This window comes from Akebia trifoliata, chromosome 15 (assembly GCF_017979445.1).
Source record: "Akebia trifoliata isolate Shusen 1 chromosome 15, ASM1797944v1, whole genome shotgun sequence".
Classification (NCBI taxonomy): Eukaryota; Viridiplantae; Streptophyta; class Magnoliopsida; order Ranunculales; family Lardizabalaceae; genus Akebia; species Akebia trifoliata.
This window is the reverse complement of record NC_141389.1, coordinates 2,701,503-2,712,844: the sequence shown is the minus strand read 5'-3', so window position 1 is coordinate 2,712,844 and position 11,342 is coordinate 2,701,503. Positions and strand designations below refer to the sequence as shown.

Sequence of the window (11,342 nt, the reverse complement as noted above, 5' to 3'; positions counted from 1 at the left end):
TTCAACCCTAAATGTTATAAATCAATCAAAAAATAAAGTGGACCCACTCCATGATGTATCCAGCTGCATCGTACATAAAAAAAATTATCCCAATTAACGGCGTAATCCTTTGAACGTTACAACCGCCGTTAAGACGGCGGGTTTCTGACTTCTTAGACAAATTCGATCGAGTTGCAAATAAAACCAAAAACCGACTTTGGATTTTAACGGCAGTCCCACGTTTCCACGTGATTAAAATACACATTATTTGGTGTTATTAATAGTTTTTTATAAAATAATAATCAACGGTCCAAAGTGATATCCAATGAAACGTGTCAAAACACTATGAGATCTTATTAAGAAAGTTGTTCGACCTTTAATACTTCAGATACTATAAATAGTCTCTCCCGCGTTTCTCATATTCCTCACTGCGTGTAAGAGTGTATATTTTTTTTCCATCTCTAATAGAAGAAGCATTCCCTATCGAATGCACTTCTACTGAGTGTTTTTTTTTTCAAAAATTTCCATTTCTTCTTGTATTCTTCTCCGATCGGATCTTGAAGAAGCAATTTGTTTGTTCTTTCTTCAGCGAGAGATTTACAGGTGAGTTTAGTTCATGTTTTGAAGATTTCTCTCTGTTGTTCTTTTAGATGTGAGTTTTTTTTTTTGTGGGAATAATTATGAAAAACTTGTGTGATCGGTTTTGGTTCAAATGGAAATCGAGATCTGGAGAAATGATGCATTTTTAATGTTTTTCCTTGGAAATGATGATCGATCTTGAGATTTTAAGTTCGTTTTTCGAGCAAATTAGATGCTTTTTTTTCTGCGAAATTTTTAGTTTTTGTGTAGTTGTTTGCGATAAAAGTTAAGATCGCGATCATCGTGAGATATCTGCGATTTTTGGAAAAAATTTGAAGCATCAAGTAGTGGACGATTCAAAATCTGGTGATTATGAGGTTTTTAAAGCTCCAGTAACGAATTTTTAGGAATAAATCTGGAGATTTGGCGCAATTTTGAAATTCATGCAACAGTTTCCATGATATCTCCATGGATCCGTTGATTTCGAACCTCAAACGTAAGGCTGAGATGGGAGGAAAAACACTGGATTCCTAGGGATCGGTACTGATTTTAGCCGTATGTTGATGCTCTGTCTCAAAAGTTGTTTGAGGTTAGAAAAGGCCCTTTCGGATCGGAATCCGAAAAGGTATTCGACGTCTAAACCTAGAATTTCGGTGAAAGAAAGTATTTTTAATTATAATTTATAAATCCTTCTTATAATTGAAAAAGTTGACTGACTTTCGAAATCCGAATCTAATTTACATTTGCCGTTACGTTTCATTTCATGATTCCATCAATTTTCTGGTTGTTTCTTCTTGATTGATCTCTCAAAATTGATGTAAATGGAGTTTTTAGTTCAGAAACCAACTGATCAAGAACTTTATTTTTCTCCATCTTATTTTTTTCTTTGAAAATCAATTTCATATAGAAAAATACGCCTAACAGAGAAATTTGAGGAACAAAAATGCTTCTTTCTTCAAAAGGCAGATTCATAATTTTGCTTCCATGAGAAAATAATTTCTAAGGACTCAGAACCAGAATTTCGAAGTCCATAATTGCTTTTAATTTCAGATCTAAATTTTATATAAGAGCTGCTATTGGCACCCCAACTTTTACTTGTTACACCCCACTTAAATAAAAAGGTTGAGTATGAGTCAAAATTGGGGTGCCAATAGACTATCTCACTATTTAGATATCTTTTTTTAGACTTAGAATTTTATATGAGCCTGTTGTACAGCTTTTCTAGCGTTTTAACGGTGTGTTTAATCTTTAATTAGGGAGTAAGAAATTAGGGATGTAATAAATAAAAGTTAGGGCGCCAATATTAGCTATCTTTAATATTTATGATTTTATTGTGATATAAAAGTTGAGTGAAATTACGTCATTGGCCTTTCAACATCACGTAGGCTGGCCAGCCAACAACTAACGTGAACCATGGGCGGCCGTGAAACTTCTCGTGAGCTGTTGTGTTTGTGGCATTTAGTGTCACCAAATATGAAGTCTATTTTGGTCCTTTTCAACTCTTAGTTATTGAAATGACTTAAATACCCCTGTGTTATTCAGGTTTCATGGCCTATTAGTAGTGTAATCTGTTGTCTTTCTTTTCTGATAAATTTAACTAACACGTTCCTTCTTGTTTAATTTGATTTGTGGTGCAATTACAGCTATCGAAGATGACGGTCACACCTAAGATCTCAATCAATGATGGAAACCTGGTGGTTCACGGGAAGACCATATTGAGAAATGTACCAGAAAACATTATTCTGACTTCAGGTTCAGGAGTTGGGCTTCTCGCTGGTACATTCATTGGTGCCACTGCCTCTAATAGCAAAAGCCTTCATGTCTTTCCCATGGGCACTCTTGAGTAAGTTCCCATTTAGTTCTATAAATCAGCTAACTTTGCCGAGTCAATTTAGAAAATTTCTGGGATACACTTGGTCCTGCATGGATACAAAGTAGAAAGTAGTGGTTCGATACCCAGTATGAGCAGTATTTCCTTGGGGCCACCCGCAAGGGTGCACCCTCACTGGCCTGGTGCATGTGATGTGTGGGGCATTGCACGTGCTTGGGAGGGACCCATATGCCTTGGTTTCGGCCCTAGCTCTTTTGGTCCCTTAGTCAGACTAAGTTCGGACACCCCATCATAAAAAAGAAAGAAATAAAAAGTATAAACTAACTTTTAAAAAGTAGAAAATAGTTTTTTTTTTTTACTTTAAAAAAAATAAAGATTTAAAAAAAAAAAATTGAAATAAATTTTTTAACTTCCAAAAATAAAAGAAAAAAGTTTGTTTTTTTAGGTATATAAAATATATTATTAAAAATGTTATTTTATTTTATTTTATTTTTTATTTTTGAAAGGTTGGATTAATTTAAAATATATATATAATCTTAATTGAAAAAAAAATTTACTTTCTACTTTTTTTCATGGTTTACCCTTTTAATTCTCTTCCTAGTAAGAGTGGAGGATTTTTTAACCAGTTTTTGCACCTTGGAAATTTTTTTTTTCTAAATTTAAATTTTACTCTCTGGATGGTCACGATAACTGAGTAAAATCAACTTATTTGGCTCTGATTATGGGGGATTAGATTAGATTATTAATTCAATTTTGGTCTTGGACAGGGGTCTACGATTCATGTGCTGTTTCCGATTCAAGTTATGGTGGATGACACAGAGGATGGGAACATGCGGGAAAGATGTTCCCTTTGAGACTCAATTCATGCTCATAGAAAGCAAAGACGAAACTGCCGATGCTAACTCTCAAGAAGAAGATTCCCCAACCATCTATACCGTCTTCCTTCCCATACTTGAAGGCCAATTCCGTTCTGTTCTTCAAGGCAACGAGAAGAATGAAGTAGAGATGTGTCTCGAGAGTGGTGAGTAAAAAAATATAATTCTTCAGGTTCACATCCATCCGTCACAGAAGGGAAAAACCAACAGTTCGAAATTGGGTGGAGCCTTGTCATTTATGGAGATTATATATGATGAAAGAGATGGCGTTCGAAAGAACCGAAACGAACTGTGTTTTGTGCTCATTGATTTTTGCAGGAGATAATACTGTTGAGACCAACCAAGGACTTTACATGGTCTACATGCATGCTGGGACCAATCCCTTTGAAGTCATCAACCAAGCTGTGAAGTAAGATTGAAGTTTTTTTCTTTGAAAGATCAAGTCTAGTTTTGGATTATCTCTAATGGGTGTCTGTTATATGAAACAGGGCTGTTGAAAAACACATGCAAACTTTTCTCCATCGAGAGAAGAAAAAGGTCTCTTTCTTGATTTTATAATTCTCAGGAATTTTTAGTAAAAATAACTAGTTTTCTACCCATTTTTGGATCTCTTTTCATTGTATTTGTAATTGCAGTTGCCTTCGTTCGTTGATTGGTTTGGCTGGTGTACTTGGGATGCTTTCTATACAGACGTTACAGCCGAAGGTGTGGAGGAAGGCCTCAAGAGGTAAGAAAATAAGTAGGATTTACTAGGGTGTGTTTTAACTCTCTACCCGTTGATGGTTAGGCATAATGATACAAGCCCAACCAATACACCAAAAACACTTAGGTTCCACTAGTATAACAAGTTGGCCTTCGATATCCATTGCGGTCCGCTCTGTGATGGCCTTCACTCTCATGCCATCTTGTTCATGGATTAATGAAAATGTGCAAAAGCTCTATTTTCCTTTGCCATTCTACGAGTGAGTCTCACTTTGTGGTGGTTTTCACTACGGCATCCTTCTTTTTTGGCCCTAGGTAGCCCTTTCCCCATGTCGCTCCTTCCAAGGTTTGAACATGAGCCATGAAACTAGTTCTAATACTAAATGATACGAACCCCCTCAAATACAAAGCACATAGATTTTAGTCGTGTAGAAAGTTTAGTCCTTATCTATTTGGTATAGTAATGTAGATGTTCTTTCAAGGGCATGGTTCAAAAGAACAAACTTTTTATATGGCACAAGGCTAGGAAGAAGAGACTTTGATCTGTCTAGAGAGATCGAAACTATTTTGCCTCAAGAAAAGAGCCCCTTGCCCAAACTGGCTTCATCCACTTTAAACATCATGGGGGGCATATGGCATGACACTCTCCCCTGTCGTTTTGTTGATGGTGCCAATTGCAATGACGCACCCTTTTCCTGGTTTGATGAGTCAGGCTAAATATGTTAGGTTACAAATACTAGTGGGTGAAAGTTTTCTTGTTTTAACTTTGATGGGTCCATGCTTGAACCCAAAGTGAGTTAATGTGATAAAATATTCACTACCGAAGTTCTTCCCTATGAAAAGATTGGAAGGAAGTTTTGCTATGCCAGAATTTTGATTGGGTGGTGTACAGCTTGTCTGCAGGAGGGACTCCTCCACGTTTCTTGATCATTGATGATGGGTGGCAACAAATTGGTAGTGAAGCCAAGGAAGCCAAGGACTGCACCGTTCAAGAAGGAGCACAGTATGGTCTTTCTTTCTCTTACCCAAAGACAAAAGCTAGCAATCAACGCCTTTAAAAGCATTGAACATATGTTTCTATATTTTTCACTTAATTTGATAGTGAATCAAATCGTTGATCTTTTGCAGATTCGCCAGCAGACTCACAGGGATTAAAGAGAATGAAAAATTCCAAAAGAATGGCAAGAACAATGATGAAGCCCCGGGCCTAAAGCACGTCGTGGATGAAGCCAAGCAACATCACAATGTCAAGTAAGTATCAGTGGTGTCCCTCCCAAGTTTAATCTACTCTTTGGTTCTCTTAGTTCCTCTTATCTATTGCATGCGTTTTCTTGTGAACCCTCTATAATTGTGCGAACATGCCAATCTAAATGGTCCTTAGGTTTACAAGTTGAACCTTACATCCTGAAGATATACTTTTGGATTGAAATTACATAGCCCTTGGATATGATGCATTGGTTGTTAGCCTTTAATTTTCCTTAAGAGGTGTTTTAACTAGGCGTGTGAACTAGTTATGATTCTCCAATTAATCAAGTTTAAAAGAAGGGTCTGAATCCAAACAAATTGATTTAGGACTGCATCATATTCTGGAATCGGGGATGTTGATAAAAAAAAAATTTTGTGTACCAAGACCCAATTGGATCTAACCTTTATTTGGTTCCAAAAGCACAGACCCCAAACCTGAAAAATCTAATTAGCCCAATCCTATAGGAAAATTGGTGACACCTTACCTCCCAAGAAAGGTAAGTTAAAAGATTTAAAGGTACATGGATATGTTAACCCAACCAACTACTCCAAAAAACCGATCAAACTATGAATATAAGAGGGTCATATGGTTTAACTAGGGTATGACACACCTGAGAGTGGTGGAAAATATACATCAACATTCCCCTCACCCGTAAGGGTGGAAAGAATCGAACCCGTGCCCTATACAAACCTTGCGCATTGATACCATGTTAACCAACCAACTACTCCAAAAGATTGATCTGTTGGAGAGGGGGAGAACTATGAATATAAGAGGGTTATAAGACTTAACTGGGGTATGACACATCCAAGAGTGGAGGAAAATAGACACTCAATAGGATGTTTGTGTAATTAGCATTTAATAAGATCCTATTGAAAGATTAACATTTGTTTACTATTGGTATGTCTTTAGTTCTTAATTTTCATTATATGATTCTCTGTCATGATACAGGTTTGTGTATGTTTGGCATGCACTGGCCGGTTACTGGGGTGGGGTAAAGCCCACGGCTAATGGTATGGAGCACTACGATAGTGCATTGGCATACCCAATTCAGTCACCAGGCGTAATGGGCAACCAGCCCGACATTGTTATGGACAGCCTTTCTGTCCATGGGCTTGGGTTGGTGCACCCAAAGAAGGTCTTCAACTTCTACAATGAACTTCATGCCTACTTAGCCTCTTGTGGAATCGATGGAGTTAAGGTTGATGTGCAGAACATCATTGAGACTCTCGGTGAGGGTTATGGTGGGCGGGTTGCTCTCACTCGCAGCTATCACCAAGCCCTTGAGGCCTCAATCGCTCGTAACTTTGCAGGCAACAGTTGCATTGCTTGCATGTGCCACAACACCGATGGTTTATATAGTGCTAAGCTGACTTCTGTGGTCAGAGCATCAGACGATTTCTACCCTCGTGACCCTGCTTCTCACACCATTCACATTTCTTCAGTAGCATACAACACTTTTTTCCTCGGCGAATTCATGCAGCCCGATTGGGATATGTTCCACGTAAGTAGTAATAGATAATTCAATTATATCTCGCCTGGGAAAAAAAAAATGTTCTTGTTGACTTGTATAAGGTGAGACATTGATAAAGAATATCTTTGTTGTGCAGAGCCTACACCCAGCTGCAGAGTATCACGGTGCCGCTAGAGCAATCGGTGGATGTCCAATCTATGTCAGGTATTGCAACATTTGAAGCCCAATTACTCCTTTCGATCAAATCTTTAATTAGACATGGAGTTAACTAAGGCTAATGAGTGACATTCATGGTTTGTCCGAGACCGAGATGACTCGCTCGAGTCATCTTGGTATTTTCCATGAACGAGATGGACATATAAGGTGTCTCACATATGCAGAATCTCACAAGACAAACGAGATGACTTGGATGATATTTTGTAAATCTCGACCGAGTCAACCAGGATTTTGTATATTTAATTAAAATAATTAATTTTTTTGTATTTAAATCATATTATATATATGAATAAATAATTATAAACCGAGTTAAATGGTTTATCTCGTCTATGAACGAGAGGAGTCGTCAAACCGAGTTTTGAAATCATGGTGACATTTCCAATGTTTCGCCTTGAATAGTGACAAGCCAGGCCACCACGACTTTGAGCTTTTGAAGAAGATGGTCCTTCCCGATGGATCAGTACTGCGGGCCAAACTTCCTGGCAGGCCCACCCGCGACTGCCTCTTCGCTGATCCTGCAAGAGACGGAATCAGGTTTGCTGTCTTATTTCTCTTCCATCTTCTGATTAAATTTCTTTCGCCGAACGGTATTTAACTAAAAACATAACGGTGTTTACAATGCACAGTTTGCTCAAAGTATGGAACGTGAACAAATGTTCGGGCGTTGTTGGCGTGTTCAACTGCCAAGGTGCCGGTTGGTGCAAAGATACCAAGAAGACACGTATACACGACGCGTCACCTGGAACCCTCACTGGTTCTGTTAGTGTCACTGATGTTGACGCTTTATCTCAGGTCACCGATGCCAACTGGAATGGTGAAGCTGTCGTGTACGCCTATAAATCAGGTCAGTAGGCTCTATTGGTTGAGTAATCCTTCCTATAATGGAATCTGTAGTTAGACCGATTTAACACCATTTTATCATTGCAGGAGAGGTTGTTCGGCTACCCAAGGGTGCATCACTGCCGGTGTCACTTGAAGTTCTAGCCTATGAACTTTTCCACTTCTGTCCCCTCAAAGTATGACCTCGTTCTAAACACTAACAAAATTATTTTCTTTCGAGCATAGTTGACAAAATTCTCCGATTTTTTGAAAAAAAAAAAAGGGATTAATTCATGATTCTTTCAATTGGTGATTTAATCCCGAGTTATTCACAAAGATTTAAAGACTATTTTTATTTTCTATTTGATATATAATTTTGTTTAATATATGACTTAAGTGATAGTGTAATTTTATTTATCCCAATTTTTTGAATCCCAATGCTCTTACTATGTATGTAAGAAGCTAATTATACCTTCTCTTGTAATGTAGGAAATCGCAACCAACATCTCGTTTGCACCAATAGGCCTACTTGACATGTTCAACAGCGGTGGAGCGGTGGAGGGATTTGATATCCAGATGACTTTGGACAAGAAACCAGAACACTTTGATGGGGGAGTTTCCTCGGAATTGTCGGGTTCACTTAGTGAAAACCGATCACCAACTGCAACTATAGTCCTTGAAGTGAGAGGATGTGGTCGATTTGGCGCCTACTCATCCCAACAGCCTCTGAAAATTAATGTCGGTGGCACCGAGACCGACTTCAACTACAACGCTGACACCGGACTTTTGACATTTGCTATCCCTGTCCCGGATAAGGAGATGTACAGATGGCCAATTGAAATCCAAGTTTGAGTATATGATGCTCTTCTTGTGCCATTTAGGTCTCGAATTGGTTCGAGTTAGTTGGGCTTGATCGATCATTAATCACGTTTTCAAGTGCAGTCCTCACCTGTGACGGAGGACTTAGGGGAGGATTAGAATATAATCGCTTTTGCTTTATGTGTAATGGATTTTGGTTTTAATAAATGGCGATCTTTCTTCCCTTAATTCTAATTTTTGTGGTTTTACACTTCTCATGCAACCCAAAACGAAGATCGATCCGATGATTGTAAGTGCGATTGTAATTGGAAAAAAAAAAAACAACACGGTTTTAAAACTTGTTTTGATGTCTCATCTTGGCCATGAATGAGACACCAAGTTGACTTGGATAAGTTTTTCGATTTATTCGAGGAGTCTTGTTCAAGAATGACATAGACACGTCAGATTTGAGATGACTTATCAATCCGTCTCATTGGAGATGAATAAGATGAGTCGTCTCGATCTTGGATGAGTTTTAAAACCAAGAGCATGAGGTGGACCCAATTAGATGAGTTTGAGAAAGATAAGAAATAACATCGAGATACGCGATGTACATGATGTGATTCGTATGATGCGTGGATTTTTGAAGTTGAAGCAAGGGACTAAGTATATATACATTCAACAAAATGTCAAAGAAACTATATTTGTATACATTAGGGATAGGTTAGTACTTTAGAAATTAAACTGATTCTATCTACATTTTAAAATCACCATTGATGGGTCTTAGACTTAGATACTTCGTTTCACCCTGCACTGACGTGAATGCATGCACGGAATCATAGATGCTTTTCCATTTATGGGTTTTGTGTAGGGTTTGGATCGGTTTGGTACCGGATTTGTGTCAAATCAACATCGATCCGAAATCTTTACCTTCTTATCTAGACCTGAACCGATCTGATCGGATTAAAAAATTATTGAATCAAATCTGATCCGATTAAGATTTCACTTAACCCAAAGACGATCCGATCCAATCCAAAACCATAAACTTTTATTATTATTTTAACAAGTTGGATTTAGGGGTTTGCGAGAGAGAGGGTTTCTAGTTGAGGTGGAATAAGACACACCATTAAACCTTTATAAAAGAGAAAGAGAGAAGGAGAGAGAGATGGACAGAGAAAGGGGGATAAAGAGGTGGAGTAGTGAACAATGGCGGCAATTGGCATGCCAAACCCGTCCATAGCCAGACTTACCTGATCAACTCATCTAGAACAAAAGGTTTTCTTACCCAAACCAACCTCACAAGAAAAGATTCTCAAGGACTACTTTGGGAAGAGTGACTTGTTTGTGAGTGGAAAAGGTGTTTATAGATGTACGGAGAAAATCATGATGATTTGAAATAGAACAGGTCTTCAATATGCCTTTGAAAACGTCTATTTTCTCCAACTCCTAGAGTGGAGAGGTGATACATGATGTGTTCCAATTTTTTTTTATTGGTGCGATGGGTTTTAGTAGAGGTGCAATTTGGTCCGATTCGAATCAATAATCAAACCAAACTGATATTTTTGGAGTGGTTTGATTTAATTTGGAATAAGTAGCGGTTTGATTCCGAGTTATGAAAATGAAGAACTGATCAATTTGATTCGATTTTTGGATCAAGTTTGTATAGAACCGAACCCCTACACAATATATATATATAAATTATTTTAGGAGTCATGACATATATAAGTGATTTTTATGGATAGATTAATGATTATTGTATAAAATTTTATGTTTATTTTTTCATTAAACAATATTACTTACAATTTATAGAATATTGGAAATCCATAGAACCGAACCAAACCGACTTTAGTTTGGTTTCAATGGAATTTGATTCGGTTCTGATTCTTATTTAGTGGAACTGACCTATGTTGGTTCGGTTCCAATTTAACTTCAAACTGAACCAAACCAAACCAAGTTGCACCCCTAATTTTTAGGATATTTTCTTTTCACATAAAAGTCGGAGATAAAGGTGTTAAAATGGGGTTTTATTAGAGAAATGATTGGATTGAGTTTTCATTGGATCAGATTGACATTAATCCGAAATTGATCCAAATTTGATCGAATCAATTTAGATTTTGGATAACAACCGGGTCATTGCCAATCCTAGTTTTGTGAACACATCCACATTAGTGCAGTGTAAAACACAATGTCTAGCATAGTCACACCAGCACGATTCTTGTAGAAAGTAGAGGGAAGTGGATCCTCTGTAGCACAGATCCAATGGATGAGGGAGAGTTATCTTAGAAGAAAAAAAAAAAAAAACACTAACATCTCAGCCTTTTTTTTTTGTTTTGGGATATCGTGAGTATCCCCACACTTCAGGTGGGACTAATCCCACGGTCACACGCACCACCCCCCTCAGAAAGTCCTACGTTCATTAGTTAGATCTAATTTAAAAAAAAAAAAAACAGTTTTCTCTTTCATATCCATGTCTTTGAAATGAATTGCTGGGATCTAATCATGGTTTTTAAACTCGTTCTAGATTGAGATGTATCGTCCAAGTTAACTCGGTATTAGAGCTGAATGAGACCAACTTACAAAGTCATTTTTTGATCGAGATTTAGGACTCATGTTTAATTTTTTGATTTGTCTTATGAGAAGTCTCAAATGTATTAAAAAACTCATCTGAGATGACTCCATATCGGGCCTAGATGAGATGAGATGAGACGAGACGTGAAACCGAATTTTAAAACCATGTATCTAATTTTATGGCTGATGTGGCGCTCTCTTATCTGTTGAATCTGTGCTCCTGGGTGCCATAGAGGATCCGCTTCCGAAGTATAGATT

General features: G+C 37.6%; 1 protein-coding gene across 1 annotated transcript; it reads left to right on the top strand.

The window, feature by feature from the left end:
- The first annotated feature begins 419 nt into the window (after positions 1-419).
- Positions 420-8,765, top strand: LOC147383902 (putative galactinol--sucrose galactosyltransferase 2). The gene is made up of 14 exons (XM_086425211.1): positions 420-582; positions 2,202-2,401; positions 3,157-3,410; positions 3,583-3,673; positions 3,753-3,801; positions 3,900-3,991; positions 4,859-4,969; positions 5,095-5,217; positions 6,161-6,713; positions 6,820-6,887; positions 7,299-7,433; positions 7,526-7,743; positions 7,827-7,915; positions 8,208-8,765. The coding sequence occupies exons 2-14, from the start codon at positions 2,211-2,213 to the stop codon at positions 8,568-8,570; spliced, it is 2,337 nt and encodes a 778-aa protein (XP_086281337.1). The 5' UTR covers positions 420-582; positions 2,202-2,210; the 3' UTR covers positions 8,571-8,765.
- Positions 8,766-11,342: the final 2,577 nt, after the last annotated feature.